Source organism: Prionailurus viverrinus, chromosome B1 (assembly GCF_022837055.1).
Source record: "Prionailurus viverrinus isolate Anna chromosome B1, UM_Priviv_1.0, whole genome shotgun sequence".
In the NCBI taxonomy this organism is placed as follows: domain Eukaryota; kingdom Metazoa; phylum Chordata; class Mammalia; order Carnivora; family Felidae; genus Prionailurus; species Prionailurus viverrinus.
The window spans coordinates 16,519,655-16,544,630 of record NC_062564.1 but is presented as its reverse complement, the minus strand read 5'-3'; the positions used below and the strand labels follow the sequence as shown (position 1 = coordinate 16,544,630).

Below are 24,976 nucleotides of genomic sequence, written 5' to 3'. Positions count from 1 at the left end.
GAGGTAAATGCTTCACAGGCTCACAGGCAAAGCACACCAGAAGCCTCTTCACGCTTTTCCTTCCGTGGTGCTTTTGAACTGAACCACTTCTTACCTGACGGCGACCCCAGCCCAGCCTCACTGACTCTGTCACCACCTGCTGATCTGGGGCCTTCACACCTGCATAGACCCCCCCCCTCCCCCCGAGCCTTTCACGCTGCTTTTTGCAAACCCCTTCCCCTCACTCCTGTCCTCCCTGCCCACAGTCACACCGCAGACTCTCTCACTTACAGACTTGTCCTGCTCCTCCAGTGAGTTCTCCCCAACCATCCCGCATGCGCTCAGGAAGCTGACTCTGACATCCCTGACCGTTCTGCTTAACTGACTGAGCCACCCAGGTGCCCCCGACGTCCCTGACCATTCTGAAACACCTTCCCGACCGTGGGTCAGAGGTCATCTGTGACAGATTGCAGCACCAGGTGGCCATGTGGGACCTTATTCTTCCTTCCTTTGCCTCCGCCACTTTTTAAACAGATCTCCAAGGGCCAGACACAAGGACTGATTGATTTCTCGTCTGGCATCTCACTTTGCTGCCAAGCGTTTTTATTCACGTAGGTGTAAATTATACCTAAACCGATTCCGCACAGTCTGTCCAGAAAATCCTCTATAGTCATCCTCATAAGCCTACTTTCAGCTGAAAAAGTCAACTGTCTTCTGATTCATTAAAAAAAAAATTTTTTTTAATGTTTATTTATTTTTGAGAGAGACAGAGCATGAGTGGAGCGGGGCGTGGGGGAGTGTAAGGTTGGGGAGGCAGAGAGGGAGATGCAGAATCCGAAGCAGGCTCCAGGCTCCGAGCTGTCAGCACAGAGCCCGACGCGGGGCTCAAACTCAAAAACAGAGAGATCATGACCCGAGCCAAAGTCAGACGCTTAACCCACTGAGCCACCAGGGCGCCCCTATTCTGATTCATTTCAGAGTCATTTATATTTACACTGTGTTGCTCTAGCTAATGAGTTGTACAGTGATTTGCTTTGATAAGTAGTTATCTCAAAAAAAGAATAAATTATCTCAGAAATTTAGATAAGTCTACATATATTATGATGATCAAGTTATAGCAAAAGTCTTCACATTTTTCCACAATTTTAACCCAGTCTTAAATCCTGGTAGATAACAGTTTACCTCTGAGATTCATATGAATTTGTCCTGTGTGAATAGTTCACATACCCTTGTTTCTCACATACATAATTGCTGACCGCATAATGCTAATTCTTGCTTTTCTTTCGCTAATCGCTAATCTTTTGAACCTATCTGTCTTATAGGGGCGAATGATGTAACTACTCCTAGTCTACACTGCAGAAATTTAGCCCTCTGATCTTTTGGAATTGTTTTTCCTGAGCCATTCTGGGTTAGACATTTATGAATTCACTTATTGTTTTATATACCAATAATTCATCATTCATTTAGAGCAATATATAAATACTCCCCATACAAATGCTATCATTTAAATATGTCTATATGGCAAGAGTCCCTAGCAAATGATTTATGAATAACTAAATGCTTTCAGATTTTAAGGCACGGATTTTCTTTTTTTTTTTTTAAGTTTATTTATTTTGAGAGAGAGAGAGCATGAGGGTACGAGCAGGGGTGGGGCAGAGAGAGAGGGAGAGAGAGAATCACAAGCAGGCTCTGCACTGCCAGCATATAACCCGACATAGGGCTCAAACCCACGAACTGTGGGATCACAACCTGAGCTGAAACCAAGAGTCAGACACTTAACGGACTGAGCCACCCAGGCGCTCCTAATGCACACATTTGCCATCACATATAATGTATAGACAATGGCTTCAGTTTGAAAGGTATCTAACTTTAGGCAAACAAAAAAAGTGGAGAATTTTTTTCTAAAATTGATTTTATGATGAAGTTTGAAATAAGCACCATTGTAAACAAAATTTTAGTTGTGCTACATAATTTTTATGTCATGTCAATGTCACAAACCTGAAAATTTCATGCATGGAGAAATATTATAAGTCACATGCTTTTCAAGACATCGCAATTATAGAAGACAAAAGACTTTTTAGTATCTTTCTTAAATACTTAACAATACTTCAAATGGGGTTTAGTATTCATTCAATGGTTGGGTATAAAACTTTGCCATGAAAGGTTCCCATTAGTGACTGGCTACAGAAAAAACAAAACAAAACAAAACAAAAACCCCTCACTTTGCAGGGCTAACACCCTACCTGCCAGTACAGCCAGAAGCTCAGTGGTCCTGGGATTCTCCCTGTTCTACTATGTTTTCAATAGTTCTCCATTTTAAAACGTCAAGGAATAGTAGGGCCTTTAACCAAAAACACAGAACAGTAATAGCATATAAAATTATGTACTAACCAATTCAATTTGCTATACTTAAGACTCCTTAGGAGCCTGAAAGGCCTACATACATATAGTCTTACAGGCACAATCAGAGCTAACTAGAACTGAGCTTAGTTTCAAGTTGCAGTTCAAATTGCACATAGGTCGTCCATGAGATGATTTTCCTAATAAGTATTACACTATAACAATAAAGTATTTTCTAAAATTCTAATGGTATTATTTCATTAGTAAAATCCTGGTCTGTTTAACATGATGAAAGATGAAGTCTATTTGCAATATTTATTTTCTTAACCCATAATCAATATTATTGAAACTATCAAAATAGGATTCAAGCCAACTTTTCTAAGTTTAGTAACACAGTAACATGATGGTTTTTCATAAGAATCCTGCTTTTAACACTCATTGTAACATATTATAGCAATAGTACCATAATTATATTTACAAAGAACAACCAAACCAATTTGGGCAAGGTGGCAAAAATATCCTCAGGTAATTTATCAAACTTGTAGACAGGCTCTGAGGCATTTGGGTGGGCCAGTGCCTCGGATCATTTGAATGTCCAGTGCTGTTCAGATATAAGACCTATAAGATATGGTGGTTTGTGACAGGAGAGTGGTTTCTGTAATAGCTCAGAGAAGCACTTAATCAGTAAGCACAATCACTGTGATGGAATATTTATTGACCCCAGGGCAGATGTGGTATGGCTAAAAATATGAAATTAAATTAACTCTTGGCCATTTTCAAAACATGAGCTTTAAAATGACAAATCAAGGACATATGTAAGTAATTGACTACCTACATTTCAGGCCTGTATTGTAGAAGTTTAATTTGTTTTTAGGATCAGTAGAAAAGTAGAAAAGGTTCGCAAATGATGGTTCTTTATCTGTGTTTGTGTGTATTCAGCTGTAAAGTATTTTAACCAAATGCTCTTACTAATGTTTCGTCTCATTTGCATGCATTATGTAATCTCCCCCGTGCCCAGGCTGGGCGCTGTGTTGCGGATAGAGAGGCATCCTTAATAGTGGTGAGCTCAGCCTCTGTGAACTAAGTTGATCCAATTCAATTAGAATATGTATCCATTGAATATCTACTATGTTATTAGCACAGGTCGAACGTTATAAAAAAACATAAAAGCAGCACATATATGACTATCTCCAACAAGTATCTTAAGATCTCGCTGGGGATATAATATCCTCAGATATAAATCAATCAAAACAATAAATTCTCAAGAAACCAAAAAGAGACCCATAAAGTACTAAATGAGATTGCAATAGGGAGAAGCCAGTGGTTTATCAGGCCTTTCTGATGCTTTGCCAGAAAAGATTGATTCTTTTAGAATAGGAGAGATTGCTTCATGATACGTAAATCCAAACGGTTGTGTTCCTTATATTCCTCACTTTGCCTGGATGTCTCAACTCTCTTCTCAGAGCCAGATAACAGTGAATGGAAACTCAGGAGGTGCTGTGAGCCCAATGAGTTACTATCAAAGGCCGTTCTCCCCTTCAGCTTACTCTCTCCCAGGCTCGCTCAACTCAAGCATTATCATGCAGCATGGCCGGTCACTTGGTAAGTCTTTTGCAGTCATGATTTTCATGACAATTTCATATAACAAGTACAAACCACATGAGAAAAACATCAGAGTAATTTTTCCAAAGAGGTAGGATATTCCACACTCCAGTATTTAATGAACCTATGCTAGGGGAGGAATTAAGAGCAGAGGAGTCACTGGAGAAAATAGGCATCCAGCTATCCCAAGACAATGACTACATCTATATCTGAGCCTGGAAACAGCTATTAAGTGTTTGCGGTTTGAAGTAGAGAGAAGGTGGACAGTCAGGCAGGGGAGTTCTCCCCACCGGAACATTCATGTGGCGCATTTCCATGGATGGCAAATACCATCCATGTTCAAAACAGCTCGTTCTTTTGTGGAAAAGCTTTCACTGTAGAAAATTCTCTTGGCATATATACAGAATTGCTTCACAGTTAAAACAGTCTAACGGGGGGACAGCTGCCTCACAAAAACAGTAAATAGTAAACCATCGCCTCACAAAGTAGCAAAACGCTCTTTGAACGGAGACCAGAAGACCATTGGCCTGGGACAGGAGTTCCTTTAAAGAATAATCCCTGAAGTTGCTATAGAGAGAGTTCTTAATCCTTTGAGGATTAGGAATTAGATGAAAGAGAGAGCTCTCCTCCAGAAAAAGAAAAATGCACATTTGAACATTCATACACACTTTCAAGCGTATCATTTCACGGGCCCTGTGATTTTTTTTTTTTTTTTTGAAGCCTCCTGGATAAGAACTTGTACTGTATGATCACAAACACTTTTATGTGGCAAATATAGTAGGACTGTTTAGAAAACAACGTAAGTATTTCTTAGTTTTTAACAATGTAAAAAAGCAAAACCCCAAAACACTAAAAACCAAACCAAATCAAGCCGTCGTCCGAATTCAAGCTGAGAAAGGTCCCAGGATGTGGAGGGACCGGAAGGCTTCCCTCCGGACAGCCAGGAGGAAGGCAGAGGAAAGAGGGCGGGCAGCACACCTCTCAGAAAGGCTGAGACTGATCCCTCCGGCCACTGCCCAACAGCAACAGAACACAGGCCTTCCAATCTCCTCTCCTCCTTAAACAGCAGGCAGGACCTCTTCTCCCCCAGCACCGTTTGTTCGTTGAAAGACATGATGCCATCCAGGCTTACCCGGGAACGTTCAGCGTGTGCGTTATGGAACTCAGCTTCTGTGGTCAACAGAGCCTCTGGAACACTCACATGGAGCTCTGAGACTCACCAAAGAAAAGTCTAAATATACTTGTGCCTTCTCTAATGGTGCTCGTGGGGATCACCTGTGAATGTTATAATGCTGTCCTTTTAGAGTATAAGAAAGTAGGACGTCCTTGTGCCCGGACACTGCTCTGAAACAATCAGTCCATGGTGCAGTATTGTAACGGGAGTCCTTTATATCGAGACTTTTAAAAAATGTTTATTAATTTATTTTGTGAGAGAGAGAAAGAGAGAGGGAGGGAGGGAGCATGTGTGTGTGTAAGGGGGGAGGGGCAGAGAGAGAGAGAGAATCCCAGTTAGCACAGAGTCCAACGTGGGGCTCAATGCCATGAACCATGAGATCATGATCAGAGCTGAAATCAAGAGTCAGACACTTAACTGACTGAGCCACCCAGGCCCCCCATACCTAGATTTTTTATATAGCTATGCATCATCACACTCCTTTAGTAAAACTACAAATTATTCTAGCCATAATGTTTTCTCAAATAATTATCATCAAAGTCTGACTCTTTTTCCTCATTACCTGTCTTAATACACACAATTTTGTCCCTCCCACCCCGAGAAACAAAATACATAAATACTTGAATGTAGACAGTCTTTCTTCAACGTTTATTTATTTTTGGGACAGAGAGAGACAGAGCATGAACGGGGGAGGGGCAGAGAGAGAGGGAGACACAGAATCGGAAACAGGCTCCAGGCTCTGAGCCATCAGCCCAGAGCCTGATGCGGGGCTCGAACTCAAGGACCGCGAGATCGCGACCTGGCTGAAGTCGGACGCTTAACCGGCTGCGCCACCCAGGCGCCCCAGTCTTTCTTATTAGAACATACTGATGGGTAGATTTACATATAAGCCATACTACAAGGAAAGAAATGTCCCTTGTCCCACTGGAACAAATTCCAATCAGCCAGTGCTGAGATAGGTTCTGAGAATATACAAATCTATCCTGCTTCGAGAAACTTTATATTAAGCTGAGGACAAAAGACTACAAAAATGAGAGTTAGTGGACCTATAAAAGAAATATACAATAAAAGGCTAACTTATATAAGCTATAAACTCATTGACTCTAACGAACCATATGTGAAGACAGAGTTCATACTCTTTGCTTAGGCTGGGACTTTGCACATAGGAGGTGCTCAAAAATTATTTATTGTTTAATAGAAATACCGCCATCATGGTTCCTGACTCAAACACGTTTCGGAACTAAATGGGAAATCAGAGTCAAATATCACATTTGGAATTGCTTGGGAAAGATACCGCTTCCTTCCTAGCCTTATTCATTCTCCATCAGAAATGTATCTAAAATGCTTTTCTGTTGCAAACTAAACTGAATATAGCCATAATAATAGCAATAGCAGTTATTAGTGTTACAATAGATTTTAGCTTACAGGAGTCCTATCTGTAGTTATCCTTACAATGATGAGTTAAATCTTTTAAAATCTTACTTATGAACTCTTATATAAATTTGTTACAAAAATACAATCATATATGGGGCACCTTGCTGGCTCAGTCGGTTGAGACCAGCTCTTGGTTTTGGCTCAGGTCATAATCCCAGGGTCATGGGATCAAGCCTCCCATCAGGTCTCCCTCTGCCCCTCCCCCACTTGTGTACACATGTGTGCACTCTCTCTCAAAAAAAAAAAAAATTAAGATTCTCTCTCCCTCCCTCTGTTCCTCTCCCCTGCTTGCACTCTCTCTCTCTCAAGTAAAAAATAAACAAATAAAAAAATACTATCATATGTTTTGCGATAGATAGATTACATACATATTCACACATATATGCATATATATGTCATCAAGTAATGGTACACCTTTCTGGGGTGCCTGGGTGGCTCAGTCGGTGGGGAGTCCGACTTTGGCTCAGGTCATGAACTTGCTTTCGTGGGTTCAAGCCCCACGTCGGGCTCTGCGCGGACAGCTCAGAGCCTGGAGACTGCTTCGGAGTCTGTGTCTTCCTCTCTGTCTGCTCCTCCCCTGCTCGTGCTCTGTCTCTGTCTCTCTCTCTCTCTCAAAAATAAAAATTTTTTTTAAATTAAAATAAATAAATAAATAAATAAATAAATAAATAAACAAACAAACATTAAAGAGAGAGAGAGAGAGAGAGACCTTCCTTTCTGAGTACCAGATCAGACAAACTACAGCAAAGAATCATTCCTGCTCACCAAAATTTTGAAATTTATTGCAAAACAGCAGGAAGTCGTATTATCCATTGTACAAAATGAATGGTAATCCTGTTGATCTTCATAAATATCTGTGAACCAAGAGTAAGTGGAATGTATCGGACGTATGTGTCCTCTCTGTTTCTTATGAAAGTATACTAAAAGTTACTAACGATGGCATGAAGCCAGGAACACGATAAATCTCATCTCGTTTATATGCTCGGGGCAATTTTTATACTCAAGGGGCAAGTCATGGGTTTTATGCTTCAAAGTAACAGCCAAGATATCTGGCCATCATGTCTACTTAAATAAAAATCAGCACTAATAATTTGAAATCATCCATTTAACCCATGAGCCTTCACCCCATCTAAGTATGTGTTTGGATGTGGGGATTTCTTAATGTGATTTTTGTTTTCACTTTATTTATATGAAATTGCTGCTGTAGACTCAACAGTCCTATCTTCCGCTCTAAGAGGACATTCCGGTGCTTTCAAATAACAGTAGTCAGCAACTTCACAAAGATAATGTCTCGGTCTGCCTCCTCGTCTATAAAACGGAGCCCCCCCACGGGGCACCAGGGTGGCTCAGTTGGTTACGTGTCCAACTCTTCACTTCAGCTCAGGTCATGATCTTACAGTTCCTGAATTCGAGCCCCGAGTCAGGCTCTGCACCGACAGTGCGGAGCCTGCTTGAGATTCTCTCTCTCCCTCTCTCTCTGCCTCTCCCCTGCTGGTGTTCTAAAATCTCTCTCTCTCTCTCTCTCTCAAAATAAATAAATATTTAAAAAGTAGTAACAAAATAAAAAGTAATTAATTAATTAAATGGACGGTGAGGTGAGCTAATAGATGTAAAGTACTGTCTTAACACAGTGGCTGCTACGCGGCCACACGGTCCTTCAACAAATGTCACCCTCCCCCTCCCCCTTCTTCAGACAACGGCAGGATCTTGTTGTTACTGTTCTGTTGGGTATATACCTACATGCTAACAACGAGTGGCTCGAATGCAAGGTAAATGGGTCAAAAGAGAGAGCGATGGAAATAGATTCTACGTTACAGTTGGCATAAATATACAAGAGGCGCCGTCAACTTATGAGTCCTTGCGCATCAAATACATGATATGTCACCAAATTTTCTCGGCAGATTCCACAGAGACCTATCCCCAGCACGCGCAGTCTCTGGACGGCACCATGGGCAGCTCCATACCACTGTACAGATCCTCAGAGGAGGAGAAGAGAGTGACGGTCATCAAAGCCCCCCACTACCCGGGGATCGGGCCCGTGGATGAATCCGGAATCCCCACCGCAATTAGAACGGTAGGAAATGCCAGCGTGGTGGCTGCAGGGCTATGCCCAGGCTCTACAAAGGCCGGATTGTCAACGGCTTTGTGCATTCCTATGGTCTTATATAACGAGGATTGCCCTCTATGCCATTTGAGTTCTCGTGAATATTATGTTGTATGTGACAGAGAAAGAGGAAAAGAACTGTGGATTGAAGCTAATCACAGAATCTGTGTTTGCATCTTAATTGAAAATCACGAAGATTGTGAGTTTTGTTGAACAATAAAGGTATATTTTGTTTTGTTTCACCTCTTCCAGGGAGCGTTAGGGCAATAGAGAGAAAGGAGAAGGAACGAGACAAGGTGAATGCTTTGACTGCTTTGCAAATAAACCAGGGATTTGTTTCTTGAAATGGATGTGTGTTAACATCAGGAGATTGGGAGCCGTGAATTGGCAGCTGGCCGGTGAGATGATTGCAGCAAAGGGAGTTAATGTCATGGAAAGAAAAAAAAAAACTGTGAAGAAAAATACACATTTTAGTGTCCCTCTTCAGCTGTGCCTGCTGTGAGCCCTCAGGGATATTAAGTGAAAGTGTTTGGATTTTTTTTTTTTTTTTTTTTTTTTTTTTTTTTTTTTTTTTTTTTTTTTTTTTTTTTTTTTTGGCTTTAAACTCTGCCAAAGCATTGCTCAGTGTGTCAGGGCAGCCCCTTCTGGCAAAGCTCAGCAGCAGCAAAGGCAGCTACTGAGAGCCCGGGCAGGCAGCTGCTCACTGACCAGTCTACTCGCAGAGAAGGTTTGTGCTAGCCGGCAGAAGGAAGACTCTGGAAGCCAGGATGAGGGCCGCAGCACGTCTGCAGGTGAACTGGGGGGCTTTGCAAGGAGAGGGCTCAGGCTGCATACTCCTGCCTACCTGGCAGGGGTGTTGCCAAGAGCTGCTTCCCTGGAATGCAAACCCTGGGGGCGGGGGTGGGGAGGGGGTGCAAAGACAATAGTGGGTAGAGGAAACGAATGGGAAAGAGATCAGGAAAAAAAAAAAACAGTGGTAAGATTGCATTTCTCATAGATGGGGATTGCGCGTTCTGGGAGAAGAGTTAAAAAATGGATTATTCCAAGCATCTGTATCAGAATTGCAAGCCAGAAAGTCAACCTGCACAGCAGTTGATGGGGTTGTAGACGCACTCGATTCTGGGAACACTGAATGTGACTAATCATCAAGTCCTAACAATCTAGGTTGGAACTGATGATTGTCATATTTAAGTCACAGAAAAAGTTCAGGGATTGTGACTAACGGTCTTAAGACAACTGCATGTTTCCGGTGATGGTGTTTTGTCATTTGTTTCCCTTTGAAGGTTTCTGACTCAAAATGGTTTAACTGGAATCTTTTTTCCAAATAACGTAGGGATGCAGTGTCAGACAGGTATGGTGTCATTGGTTTTGCTTAATCGACCCTCGAGTCATAGTATATTCACAAATTAGGATATTCCTGACTCTAACTTGTTGTAGATTCTGTCTGAAAGGATTGTGTCTGAGACCTCTGGGTGTGTTTTTAACATGATAAATGATATATAAGAAACAACATGAAAAGCTGGACCAGTTTTTTTTATCCATCCGACATAATTTTCTTAAGCAGCAAAGACTTGCTTCTTAGTTTCCCAAAGGAAAAATAACAGACATTGTCAAAGGTTAGTGAAAATCAAGTAATATTACAATTCTAGTGGTCTTCCTACTTGCAAATCAAAAGCATGTTTAGATATGCATATGCAAATACATATACTAAACATTCAGTGCTGGTTCCCCTTCTGTAAAATAGGAAATAAAATGTAAGCAACCCAGAAGTTCCCTATAAGGAACCGTAATTTTTAGGCACAGCTGTGTTCTTATTTAGACTTTTTAAATTGTACGCACAAGGTACAGGTCTGTGAAGACTCTTACTTGCGTTCCCTGTTTTTCAGCCTCGCCAAGCACATCCCCAAGTATAGCTGTGTTTATAAATGTTGAGTCAGGCCGTCTCTGAGCCACAGCAGGCCAAGAATCTCCAAGGTTGTTTTTCTTTCTCATCCGTGTAGAGAGTAATGATTATCAGACTCAAATTGCTTTACATGGACTTTCTGCTCAGCGTATCCACCAAAGGCAGTACTGTCTCAGTGTATCATGTTGTAGCCTCATTTTAGACAACCAGCCTATACCAAGGAAACAGAATTTTGTAAGCTAGAAACTCTAGAAAGCCAAAAGTCAACAAATGTACCTTTGAGTTATTTGAATGAAGGCTCCCCAGTCTGCCCTCTCTCATGTGACCTGGGACGTCTGGGTTAGCCTTTTACTGCCATTCTTAACAACAACAAAAATCGCTGGGGTTCAGATCCCAGGAGGCTGTCTAATTAAAGCCAGCTAGTTAAGTGAAATACAAGACTCTTTTTTTTTCCAGTTCAAATATAACACCGTTCGAGCATTTTCAAAGCTGGAAAGGGGCAAAAATAGAATAGAATCACTGTATACTCGTACGTAGAAAATATGTGTCTTTTCCCTTTTTGGAAATCTCTGCGTGATAAATCAACATCGAGTTTTGATACTTTGTAAACTGTAGAAAAGTAAAATCCAGGTGAATTCTGCCAAGATTATAGAAAACAAGTGAATCGTGAATTGCTAATAGTTACTGCCCATACAAAGTAACCTTGAAGGACACATACAAAAGCAAACTTCCTTAAACTTGAGTAGACTTCTATTTACTTAATCTCAGTATTAGACATAACATGTCCATGATGCCATTTATAAAAGAAACTTCAAATGCCCAGAGTGCTTCTTTTAGAAAGGGACAAAGAGTTTTAGTGTTGCCCTATACGAGTTTCATACTCCTCTTTGCCAACCACTGGGCATTTCCTGGCATCTCTGTGCTCACCATATAAAGCTAACAGATGGCAAAACTAAGCTCCTGCCTGATATGTGCCCTCCAGCAAGTGAAGAAAAAAAAAATCCTGTCTGTCAAGATACACTGCCATATACAGGGATATAACTCACTTATTTAGGCTTCCTTGTTGCTATTGGTTGTGTCCAGGTATGGCTGGGAAACATGTTTGCACCGACTTACATCTTATTTTCTATTGCTGAAGACATAAAGGAAACAGAGCTTAACAAAAGAGAAACTGATCTTTTATGAAAGTGTCCCTTAAAGATACGTGTTCAGCCACTTTATTTAAATCAGCCAATAAAGGGGCACCTGGGTGGCGCAGTCGGTTAAGCGGCCGACTTCAGCCAGGTCACGATCTCGCGGTCCGGGAGTTCGAGCCCCGCGTCGGGCTCTGGGCTGATGGCTCAGAGCCTGGAGCCTGTTTCCGATTCTGTGTCTCCCTCTCTCTCTGCCCCTCCCCCGTTCATGCTCTGTCTCTCTCGGTCCCAAAAATAAAATAAAACGTTGGAAAAAAATAAAAATTAAAAAAAAAATAAATCAGCCAATAATAACTAAACTCCTGATTCATCACTGCACCCCTCACACCAGCTCCCATCATTTGAAAATAAGGTCAATTAACAATCTCCTCAAAGCTTTTCCAATGTAGAAAGAGCCTACAATGAATGAAGAGGTGACTCAGAACAAAGTCAAGTAGCTCTTAATATTAATCTATATTTGTTGTGATTATCAGAACCATGTATGCTCAGAGACCAAAATAAATTTAGATGCGGCACAAAACCCTCAATTTCCAGATGAAAAATGCAATTACCACATTTCTGAGGGGAAAAAAATAGGATATAAAATCTAAACGAACGCTCAGGCTTTTAAAAAGTACAAGAATATTTGTGTGGCAGTCCTAACAGAATATTTTATATCAAGAGAACGGTCTTGGAAAATCTGGTGTATTTATCACTATATACAGAATGATTGGGTTTCTTGCTGGAGTATTTCTGGAAACGCTGAGATAAAGATCTTGCCAAGCCAAATCTTTAATTATGATTATAAAAGTGTAGGCCTACTTTCACAGGTATGTAATCAGGTAGAATTCCATCCAATGACCTGGGTTCTTTCATTATTTTATTCTATAAATATGTTATGTTCCCTACTGACTGTTACTATTTATTGAGCATTTCTGACATTCTAGGCATGGTTTTAGGTCTTATATACATGGTTTCATTCCATTTCCATCACAATCCTATGACGTAGATATAATTATTTCATCTTAGGAAGGACAAGCTGAGGTTCTAAAAGCTTACCTAAATGATCCAAATTCATACTGCTAGGAAGTATGAAACAATAATTTCCTACTTATATTTCAATTTCAAACAATAAAGGAAGCAAGACTTGAATCTAGGTTGAGGCGACGTTAATTTCTTCTTTCTACTACAACCCAGTTTCTATCGTGTCCAAATCCAGGCATGTGGAAAGAGCTTCTACTCTCAAGGAATTTATAATTTAGCAAAGCAAATGCTGCACACATTTATTTATCATGTTAAAAAAAGTTTTAAACAATGTCTACATTTTTTTAGATTTACTGCAGGACCCTTGACTGTACTACACTCGGGGTTTTATTAACTTAACCTAGTAAATATCGTATTTTTATTTCTCTAAGTCTAAGCTGATCAGAATACAGTAAAAAATATTCCCTAGTTAATTCTAAAAATAATGTTTTCAACAGAACCCTCACGAAAATGTTTTTAAGGATAATGCTAATTAGCACCAAAAGGAGTTCAACAAACTATTACAACCCTACAACTTTTATTCAGCGCATTTTATGTAAATATGTTTGTACAAATATCAACTATCTAATGCTGGGCGCAAGTGCGATTTGGCCACAGCATATAATGTCCCAATTCAGCCTAAATTCAGCCTAAAGGGTAACATATTTACAAACCCCATGCATAACTAGGTAAGTTACTAGTATTGTCATCACGAAATAGGTTTTTGTTCTTTTTTGTAATCACAGACAGAAACCTGCTATTAGAAAAGATAAAAATGAAGAAAGAACAACGTGGAGGGGCAAGCAGTGTTGACTCAGAACCGGTTTTGTAACTACTGAACATTCTCTCTTACAGACAGTTGACAGACCGAAGGACTGGTACAAGACGATGTTCAAGCAGATCCACATGGTACACAAGCCGGGTATGTGTGTGTTGTTCTGTTCTCTGATCGGATCCTCCAGGCCAAAGGGTATACATGTATCCTCCTGTAGAGTTCCGGTTCACACAAAACGTTAAGACCCTAGCAACTCCATGGCGGTCCCTCTTTCAACATTCCTCCTTGTTTTCCTTCTACTGTCCAAGTCACAGACACCTGAGCTGCTGCCTCACCCCTGAGCTGCCAAGAAGCCTCTTACTAGGTGACCCTGGAGGGGTGCCAGGTGCTCTGGTCCCTTCCTCCCTCCCCAGCCACAGTCTGGCGTGGTGTGGGGTGTGGCGCTGTCATTGTTCCTCTGTCCGCCCATGCCAGCTGCTGATTGAAGAGAGAGAGAGAGAGAAAGCAGAGGTAGGTCTCCCTAGCTTGACAAAAGAGCTCGAAAGCACTTCCGGAGGAAAGTCATGATTCAGAAGAGAAGGCTGGCCCAGGAAGTGAGGAAAAAGCCCTGGCCCTGCATGCGGGGGAGAGGGCACCCCAGCAAATATGTTACGGACCAGCGAGGTCAAACCGCAGCAGCTCGGGAACAAAGCAGTATTAGAAAATTGGAAAAATGGTGTTATGCACCAGGCAAGAGACCCTGGTTTTCTACCAAATTGTTTTGGTTCCTCTGAAGTTCTACTGTCTTGTTACGATATGGTGACCGAACGTGTATTACCATGATATTTATGTTTCATTTTCTAGATGATGACACAGACATGTATAATACTCCTTATACATATAATGCAGGTAGGACGGGGTTCCTTGCTCGCAATGAATACTGTATGCTGGGAATCACTTCCCACTCACTGTGTTACCACTGTTTGAGCGCATGTTTTCAGTGTAGACAATTAAGAGGATGCTTTTCTTTTTTCTTTTCTCAAAGCATGCATAACAAAAGGATCGATCTTTTCCCATGGAAATGAGAACTAATACTGTTTTGTCTCCTTCATTCTCACACTGTCCGTTTATTTGCAGCTTCAGGAATGTTTAACCAAAGTATGAAGGACGGCTTGAAAGAACACACTGTAACTGGGGTACAAAATAAGATAAAGATCTCTTTTTATCAGCAGAGAGAGTGATCACAATTGCGTAAGATCTTTCAGATACACTTCACAAAAAAACGAGTCAAGCAAAAGTATTTTGTGACTTTGTCCATGCTTTTGCTCCCAAAATGCAACCATTCATTGAAGGATTTTTAAAAATCCCACTCTGCTGGGGCCACTTTTCTGACTCAGAGCTGCCAACAGTCATAATGGCATGACTTCAACTCTGGGCGTTTCTACTTGTATTTGAGGGCGTTGGTATCTTATGAAATGGTTGCAGGGCTGGAGTGAGGGATCCCTACAAAATGCTTCCCTTTCCCCTAAGCGTCACATTAGGGGATCCTATATAGGGCCTCCTGTCACCACTCAGCCCCAGGCTAGTGACTGTTGAACGGTTTCCTTTCTTGAGAGCAGGCTCTGAGGTTCAGGCTGTTGTTCACCTGCACCCTTGTAAGGGGTCCCCTGGCCAGCCTGGCCTCAGGCCTGCGTAAGCTGCCTGGAGGCCAACACTCAGGCCCTTTAACTGTCAGGGACTCTGCTAGGAGTCTCCAAAGACAAACAGAGAAGAAAAAACAGGCAGAACGAGCTTAGCAAGCTGCAAGACCTCTGGTATTTAGGTCCTCACTCTTCCAGGTGACAGCAGGAAGCCCAGTAAAATCTTTCCCTCAACTTGTATCCCAAGCCACAGGTACTCCAAACTCACCTCCTGTGTTTAGCTTGTTCTAAAACAAAATTCAGCCAAGTAAATTTTAAAGATAGTATTGGATTTGTTCCACGATTCACGAATGCGGCCGCATCCAACCTAGCCGATAGAAAGGAGCCCTGAGGAGCTGTACAAAATGAAAGACTTTTATAGGCAGAAGGGAGCCAAACAAGGAAGTTACACTAGGCAAAAAAAAAAAAAAAAAAAAAAAAGAGAGAGATTATTGCAAGGTTCCTTTTGCTTTAAGGGGAGGGCAGGGGTCTGTGAGTGAGATGACCTCACCCCTGCTGGTCAGGCGATGCCTGATGGTCTGGTTTAAGAGGCCATTTCTGCTCAAAACTGTAATTAAGTCTCCACTGGGTGACCGGGGTGCCTAGCATAAGTGACTCCATTTTGGGCCTCTTATGTTTTTAACAAGCTGTACAGTTGACGTCTGACCGTGGAACCCAAGCAAAACAGTACGTGTGTAGACACTGTCTTTCCGTTTGTCATGGCAAGTTGTACGGACCCTCAGGAGAAGCAGATGAGTGAAAATTGACTTAACTCACAAGTCTGAGGTGGCAGGAAATTCAGAATTTTTATTACTATCTTTACTATTGAAATTCTGTAGCCATTAGTAATTAATAAATTGAAGAGTAATAGTTACATAAAACCTTGCAGAGCCCTTTTGAGATAGTTTTGCCGTTTAATTGGTAGACAAAGCAACTGTAACTAGCCTCTTCCCTCTCTACAAACCCCGAGTCCCACTGTGCTATGTCTTGCCTCTTTTTTTTTTCCTGAGCCATCTCTGCTTCCCTCTTCCCCGACCCACGCAAACCAGTTCTCCAGGGCTCATCCTAGTGCCATCTGGTCCATAATATCTTCTCTGACCAATCCACCATCCTCTAAAATGTTTCATTCCTCATATGTATTTTCCTCATCTGGCCTTTGTCAGATTACCAATTATTTGCAATCACAGTTCTTTTTGTGTCCTTAAGCCTTGCACAGCACATATACAACTTGCTCAATATTGTGTTTGATTGGGGCACCTGGGTGGCTCAGTCCCTCGAGCATCTTGACTCCTGATTTTGGCTCAGGTCATGATTCCAGGGTCGTGGGATCGAGTCCTGTGTCAAGCCTCACGTTGGGCTCCAGGCTGAGCAGCGTGCAGCCTGCTTAGGATTCTCTTTCTCCCTCTTCCTCTGCCCCTCTCCCCACTCATGCATACTCTGTAAAAAAAAAAATAAGCTAAAATAAAAAATTGAAAAACTATATTTTGCGTGATTGCAATTAACATGTCAATTATCATAGGTAAATCAGAGCTTTTAAAGTAATAGGAGATATTTGGAAACAGTTCTATGAACTATTTTTAATCTTCCCCTGAAACCTTAACTATGTTATTTGTTTATATTATCCAGGAGAAAATTTGCTGAGTATCTGTAGATTTATACCTAATACCAGTCTGAATCATTACTAATTTAAAAATGACTGTCGAAGATTTACTGCAATCAATGATTGTGTACAGAACCTATCGCTAATAAATTAATATATTAATAATGATTAATAGATTAATAATATTGATAAATCGATTAAGAACATACCGCCTGATGCATGCGTGATGAATATGCTTGCCGATAAAAACTTGGGTAAAATCATTGGATGTTTTGTGGGGTATAAACAATTTAATACACTTTTAAAATGTTTTTCTGCTTCTGTTTGTTTTATTGTGCTGTGTTTCATGATAGGCCTGTACAACTCACCCTACAGCGCTCAGTCACATCCTGCTGCAAAGACCCAGACCTACAGACCCCTCTCCAAAAGCCACTCCGACAACGGCACTGATGTCTTTAAGGATGCCGCCTCCCCCATCCCTCCCCCGCACGTTCCTCCTCCAGTTCCACCACTTCGACCAAGAGATCGATCTTCGACAGAAAAGTAAGGCATTGTCCCCAGAAGTGGCCTCTGTTTACTTTAGGATACAAGTAAGCCCGGATGGCACTCAGTAGAAGAGTCAGTGCTTACCTTAGCAAGATACTGCGCGTATAACCTTATTAGTCAACATATATGCCACGTTGACCTCCCCTGTTGGGATTGTGACAAACACTTCCACAATCTTTTTTTTTTTTAATGTCTATTTATTTTTGAGAGAGAGAGACAGACAGAGTGCAAGCAGAGGAGGGGCAGAGAGAGAGGGAGACGCAGAACCCGAAGCAGGCCCCAGGCTCTGAGCTGTCAGCACAGAGCCCGATGTGGGGCTCCAACTCACAAGGGGTGAGATCATGACCTGAGCCACAGTCAGATGCTTAACTGACTGAGCCACCCAGGAGCCCCAAACGTTTTCACAGTCTTGGCTCATAATATCATAATCACATGAGCACAATCTCAGGGTGCCTGGTCATGATGTTGTGGTTCATGAGTTCGAGCCCCACGTCAGGCTCTGTGCTGACAGCTCGGAGCCTGGAGCCTGCTTCAGATTCTGTGTCTCCCTCTCTCTCTCTGCCCCGCCCCTGCTCGCACTCTGTCTCTTTCTCTCTCAAAAATAAAATAAACATTAAAAAATTGAAACAAAAAAACATGTGCACAATCTCTACTTTTTGATCAATAAATGCGTATCAGAAGATAAATAAATAGAAATAACGGACATGTACTTCCTTTGGCATAGCATGTCAGAGATTATGCCGTTTTCATTTTCCTCAGATTCAAAATGTTAGGTCTGTTCATGACTTAAAATTTCCCCTCTCATACACAAAAGCCTCTCTTTGAAAGCAGGCAAAATTATTCATAAATAATAAATAGGGCATTAGTTAGTAAGTGTCTATCTGTGACTCATTTATACCAGCTTTTCAAGATGATTCTAATTTTCATTTCCCCACTGAAATGTTTTTCTAGAAACTATTTACACGAAAATAAAAATTTATAAACACACTGTTACTGTGCATTTTTTTTAATTAGGATTATGACTAATAATCCTACTTATAGGTAACCTTTATCGAGAGCTCACGATAAGCCAAGCACTATGCTAAGTGCTTTTCCTGGATTATATCATGTAATTCTGAGAATGACTCAATGAGGTTTGTTCTACTTTAAACCCATTTTAGAGAGAAATCAACTGTTTTAGAAAATGAAATTATTCAGCTCATATAGCCAGTATGTCCCAACTCAGCTCTGATTAAAGCCATAGCTCATGAGATACAGCAATTAATGAAAATAGAAGAATTCTTTAGCATCGGTACTAATTTTTAAGCATCCACTATCATAAACATCCCATAAATATTATATTCAACATGCCATTGTACCATTAAGAGTAACTGGTGATCAAACTGGGTATGAGATATGAAAATAGATACACATCATGTAGGAAGAGATCCTCACTTAAAAATTTTTTTTTTCAACGTTTATTTATTTTTGGGACAGAGAGAGACAGAGCATGAACGGGGGAGGGGCAGAGAGAGAGGGAGACACAGAATCAGAAACTGGCTCCAGGCTCTGAGCCATCAGCCCAGAGCCTGACGTGGGGCTCGAACTCCCGGACCGCGAGATCGTGACCTGGCTGAAGTGGGACGCTTAACTGACTGCGCCACCCAGGCGCCCCGAGATCCTCACTTTAATACCAATCTCCTTGTGATAAACTCTAGGTTTGTAAGTGTGATGTCTTAAATTTGAGACATAATTGTCTAGACACAAAATCGTATCTCTGCCACTTAAAGAGAACCAAAATTAACTCAAATTTAAATGTATTATATGTCCTATGTTTAGTGGAAATAAATCTCTCATAAAAAGATATGATAATCTCTTAAAAATTTCTAGATGTCTTTCACATACATTGCCTCATGTGATGCTCAAAATACATCTGTTGAATATCAGTCATCAGTTACTGGTAAGCCAGGACTTGTCCCCAATTGTCCTGTCTCTTAAAGCATTTCTATTTCCAATGTGCTTCGGAGTGAGAATTTAATCTCATTCCATGGGTCAGAATTGGTCCCATCTATAGTCAGAAAATTCTGCTCGCAGAAAAAAGATCCTCACAAAGGAAGCCTTCTATAGCCCTGGCTACCTAGAAAAGCTTTACTTTCAAAGTCCCTCGTTGACCGCCTTTTGAAGGATATTAGTTCAGGAAAAAGAGCTGCTTCCAAGGTCTCTTATGCAATAGGATGGCTGTCTCACTCTGGTTTTCCAAGGGTAAGACCAAAGGAGGCTCTGCCCTACCACACAGCTTGCTTCTCTGGCTGGCGATCCAAGGGACGCTTTTGTCCTTTTCACAGACACACTGGGATGCCATTTGCAGGATAAATAAGATGAAACATGGCGTGTGCATTACTCCTTGTCGCTTTGGATCAAGGATGCCAGGTCACAGAGTGGTGCAAAACTCACGTAACTCAATGGAGCATAACCGCCACCTATTCTAAACACAAGTATACACAGCTGCTATTTGTACATGATCCCAAGGGTTTACAGGCAAATCACTGGCAGCATGCGCGTCTGTAAACCCCTCGTGTGAGTTACGGAGCCAGCAGGATAGTCACTTATGAGAGAAAAAAAATAGAGGAAAATAGAACATGAAATAAAAGTCTTTCTTTAAATCATTTATGTAAGACAACATATAAAAAGGGGTATGTTATGCAGATTAACTTTTTATCCTGAGATACTTTTTAAAACTCGATACTAAAATTAACTTTGTAAACAGATAGCCAATGGTTTTATAGAACAGCTTGAGACATAGAGAATTATTTTATATGTAATTTGTTGTTTATTTCTAGGCATGACTGGGATCCGCCAGACAGAAAAGTGGACACAAGAAAGTTTCGTTCTGAGCCAAGGAGTATTTTTGAGTATGAACCTGGGAAGTCATCAATTCTGCAGCACGAAAGACCAGTAAGCACTTGTCATTCAACAGAATGCCAGTTCTCTAGGCTTCTGGGTTCCCAAGTAGACCTGGATTTTGTATCGTTTAGTAATTTTTGTCTCAAACGTAACCTATGTATTTGGCATTATTTAAAAATCAAGTTTATTTTGTATCACGATTCGTGCATATTGCCTGAGAATTGAAGACACACGCTCTAATTTATTGCCCTACCAACCAAATATGGGATCCATTTGCATATAACTATAGCTGGGCTTCATCATGGCCCTGAGCTTAATTTTTTAAAAAATTCATAACTAATGACTTGTCTTATTAGTCTTAATTGCTAGTCTCCATTGCTAATGAGAAAAATCATTCATTAGTCTCTCTGATACAAATGAACCCACACAGTTCCATCCCTTGGCTTCCTTATCTGTTGCTTAATATTTCTTTGGATTAAGGGGAAATTTCTGAAATGCCTTTCAAAAAAAAAAAAAACAGTTGTTTTAATTGATTCTTATTAAATCTCTCTCAGGTTACCAAGCCTCAAGCTTCCTGATTGTCGATCTAATGGATCAAGATTATATTTAACTTTGCAGAAATTTTGCTAGTTATTTAATGTATGCAAACAAAAAGAGATATAAACTTGAAAAGAGCCACTTGCCGCTTCAAAGTGCAATTTAACAAACAGGTTATTCTTCGGTCTTGGTTTTTACTTCCCTCCATCCTCCTTTCCAAGTCCTTTGCTTTCCTTCCGAGATAAGTGCCCACAAGATCCCTTTGAAACTATGATTCCTTTGCATTTCTATCAAAACCTGCTTCTAGAGAGCCATTTGCAATTTACTCTCCTCTTTGCCTTAGAAGAATTTGGGGTGGTGTCAGTGAACAGGAAAAGGAGAGTTTTCTTTGTTTACTCCCTTAAGAGTGTCCAAGAAAGCACATTATTATATATAATGCAAGGCCAGCCCTGAAATTTGATTGGAAACCTTTGCCTTACCACACCCAACATAAGCGTCCTGCATTTAGCTTTTGAAACCCTGTATTTATGGTTATGTTCTTGAGAAACATGTTCAAAAGCCTTATAATCACGTAATTCACGCATAATATTTATCTAAGCCATCTTTGCTTTTCTTCAAATAACCCACATCTTTTAGGGTAACAGAACTTCACCAAAAAAAAAAAAAACTGAAAGAAAAAAAAAAAAAAGGAACACCACTGGTTTGCAGGCTTAGTGCAAACTTATAACCCATTTACTAGGTTATATGATTGAATATCAGGATACGTTGAAATTTCTGGGATGAGAATTGCGTGAGTGAACCACGATGTGACCATTGCATAAAATTGAAAACAGCAAAATAATTATGCACAACCATGAGACTCCGATTTAAATATAAATAATAAAAGGCTCATTAATAATCATTCTAAGAATGCATAAGAACATTGTGATTATATTGGAACACTTTAGGAGCTGTGATCTCAGGCAACAGGATTGATTTTAGAAGCTTCCTCACTAGGATATTTCTATTATTTACTCATTCAACATTTACTGAGCACCAACTATGTGCTAAACTTGGTATCAGGTGCTAGGGACACAGTAGTGAACAAAACACAGACTCTATCTTGAGGAACTTTGAGTCTTTCATTTAATGGGTGTGCAGAGTTAGAGTTGTATTTTAAGAAGAACAGAGGGGCGCCTGGGTGGCGCAGTTGGTTAAGTGTCCGACTTCAGCCAGGTCACGATCTCACGGTCCGGGAGTTCGAGCCCCGCGTCGGGCTCTGGGCTGATGGCTCGGAGCCTGGAGCCTGTTTCCGATTCTGTGTCTCCCTCTCTCTCTGCCCCTCCCCCGTTCATGCTCTGTCTCTCTGTGTCCCAAAAATAAATAAACATTGAAAAAAAATTTAAAAAAAAAAAAGAACAGAAAGTTCTGGAAGTATTTGTATTGCTGGAGATTTGGGTACAGATAGGGCTCTGCAGCCACAGGAAAAAGAGGGGAAGGAATGGAAGGAAATGAGAATAGATACCTTATGGAGAAACAGAAAGAATCAACATTTCTGTTCCTCCTAAACAATTTTGCTGGGGGCCAGCATTATGCAAAAAGGATTTGGGCTAGGAGTCTACGTAATTTTGGCCAGGCTTTTTTATTCTAGGACCAAGCTATTATCCTCTTTTTCTTTTCATCAATCCTGAAATTCATTCTCATTGGCTCTCTAAATTAGAAAAAAATTCAAAAGGCTAAGTGCACAGTGGTATCTCAGAGACTGGCTATATACTGATGTAGTTTACTTACAATTCTGGCGTATCTAAAGATACCCACAAGATACAGAGGATGAAGAGCAGATTTGCTAAATGAGAGTGATGTAAAAGCACACAGACAAAACTTCGGGGTTTCAATGGAATGCTCTCCCGCATCTTTTTACCCCAAGATGGTGTGTGAGCATTCCTTTGCTCCTCTCCTATTTAATTTTCGTAAATTATACACAACCTCTTGGTAATTTTCTGTTGCCTTTTTGAATTCCTAGATGACCCCCTCCTCTGCCCAGTCTTCCCAAGTGTTATCTTGGATTCCCTTCTCCCCCAAAGATCTCAAAGTCCTACCACTAGGACATATGCTACAGATATCCCTTCTTCTTGTCCACAATGTACCCACTGCCTGGATTACAGTGACAGCCACCCAATTATTCTCCCTAATTATCCAGTCCAGTCTCTGCACCACAGCTAGGAAAATCTTTTTCTTTTTCTTTTAGGTTTATTTATTTCTGAGAGAGAGAGAGAGAGGGCGCACAAGTGGGGGAGGGTCAGAGAGAGAGAGGCAGACACAGAATCTGAAGTAGGCTCCAGGCTCTGAGCTGTCAGCACAGAACCCTATGTGGGGCTCGAACCCACAAACTGTGAGATCATGACCTGAGCCGAAGTTGGAAGCTCAACCAACTGAGCCACCCAGGCGCCCCACAGTTAGGGCAATCTTTAGGAAACTTTATAAAACTTCCTTCTCAAAACTTTCTCCTGGCTCTCAAGTATCCTTAGAGCAAAATCCAAATTTCTCAATGTAATTTCCAAAAAACCTTGTGATCTGGGTTCCTGCTGACCTTTTCAGCCTCATATCTCTTCCTGCCTACTAACCATGTTCCAGCTAGACAGACAGCCTTCAATTTCTGCCTTCCTGGACTTTTGCACAGGCTTTCTCTCCGCCAGGAGGGAAAAGCTCTTTCCATCACCTCTCTCTTCACTGGAAAATCCCATCTCACCCGTGGCCTTGTCTCTTCTCCCCAAGGCATCATCACTGACTCCTCCACCCCAGGTGTAAAGCTTCCCTCCTGTGTGTCTGTAGCACACATTTCCTCCTCACACACTGAATAGTAACGGCCTGTTTACTTGTCTGTGTCCCTCACTGGATGTTAAGCACCTTGAAGGCAGGACCATGTCGAGTGCACCCGTTGTATCCCCAGCACCTAGCCCGCTAGCACTTAGCACACATGATGGGTGTTTAATTTAGTGAATAGTCATCGAACTAATAAGTGCATGAAAGAATATAGGTTTTACCCTTGTGGTTAGTGGGTAAAACTGGTGAGACAGAATCCCTGTTTTGTTGCTTCTCTATGAAGTCGATACATTCTTAGTGACAAAAGGCACGGTGGGTCTCCATCACAGCACACACAATAGCTTTGACACACTGCTATTCGTAACCGTGGCTCACAAATTCCATGATTCCCTGGAGTAAGTACAAGGTGGGCAGAAGAGGCGTTACTATTTGAATAAAAGTCTTTACCCAGACTCTGGCCAAGGGATCCCCTTCTTCTTTAGGAATCAATGAAATACGCGTTTTTACTTTTAACAGGAAAGTAAAGGTCAATGCAACTTTTTGAAGCATGTAGATATTCATTTGACTATAAACTTGAAAACGTTGATTAAAAGGGCCTAACATTTGATCTACAAACGTACTTTGCAATTGCCAGGAATTTATCTTTAACTGACTTGAACCACAATTTATTCCATAAGGCAATCATACAAAACTCTCTGCTGAGATTATATTGATAAAAACTTGACATCCCATCTGGCTTGGATATATTTATAGGTGAGCCCAAAGTAAAGTAAAGTAAAGTAAAGTAAAGTAAAGTAAAGTAAAGTAAAGTAAAGTAAAGTAAAGTAAGCACTTATTCAGGACCTCTCTACACATGATAAAATAGAAAACAATACGAAGATATTACCTTTCTCTACAATAACTTAGCCAGCACAGAATGATAAAAGCAGACAGAAAGAATCATCGCACGCACTGGGCAGAGTTGAAATGCAATGTAAACCCTCAGTGAACTTACACTTCCTTATCCGTGAAGATTGTCAAAGCTTAAAGTATAAAAATTTGGGGAGTTCTATCTGATGGTTTGAACCATAAGGAATGATCCCAGCTGACAATTATGTATATCATCGATTGTGGAACCACAATAAATATAAAACGTAGTAGGGAATGCCATCAAAGCTTTAAACTCTCATGAGCATAAATTTTGAAGAACTAAGTTACGTTGGCACTTCTTTTCGTTTGGAACAACACATCAAAATTCTATGCCTGCAGTGAGAATACGGAGAATCGTAGAGTTCTATAACCCCAAAAGCAACTAAATGGTTTGAAACTATAGAAAACACAAAAACTTTAAAAATTGTTCCCCATTGGTTGCCTTTAAATAAGAATCCTGTCTGATTTATAGTTTTAGGTTTTCTTAAATACTTCCTCTTGCACTGGTACATGACATTTGTTTTAAGCACCGATT

General features: G+C 40.9%; 2 protein-coding genes across 8 annotated transcripts in view; one reads left to right on the top strand and one right to left on the bottom strand.

Annotated features, from left to right (window-relative positions):
- SORBS2 (sorbin and SH3 domain containing 2) overlaps window positions 1-24,976 on the top strand; it is a 225,359-nt gene that overhangs the window by 147,926 nt on the left and 52,457 nt on the right. For 6 of the 7 annotated variants that reach the window (XM_047855087.1, XM_047855088.1, XM_047855091.1 and 3 more), the window contains exons 7-12: window positions 3,783-3,921; window positions 8,431-8,603; window positions 13,587-13,653; window positions 14,350-14,394; window positions 17,118-17,307; window positions 20,130-20,244. In XM_047855087.1, coding sequence (XP_047711043.1) covers window positions 3,783-3,921; window positions 8,431-8,603; window positions 13,587-13,653; window positions 14,350-14,394; window positions 17,118-17,307; window positions 20,130-20,244 — 729 coding nt within the window. The remainder of the gene's footprint in view (window positions 1-3,782; window positions 3,922-8,430; window positions 8,604-13,586; window positions 13,654-14,349; window positions 14,395-17,117; window positions 17,308-20,129; window positions 20,245-24,976) is intronic. The other variant, XM_047855094.1, reaches the window with a different exon arrangement.
- The window catches only part of TLR3 (toll like receptor 3), a 430,042-nt gene that overhangs the window by 401,851 nt on the left and 3,215 nt on the right, over window positions 1-24,976 (bottom strand). Inside the window, exon 2 of the mRNA XM_047855095.1 lies at window positions 2,223-2,320. The gene's annotated coding sequence lies outside the window, so the exon portion shown is untranslated. The remainder of the gene's footprint in view (window positions 1-2,222; window positions 2,321-24,976) is intronic.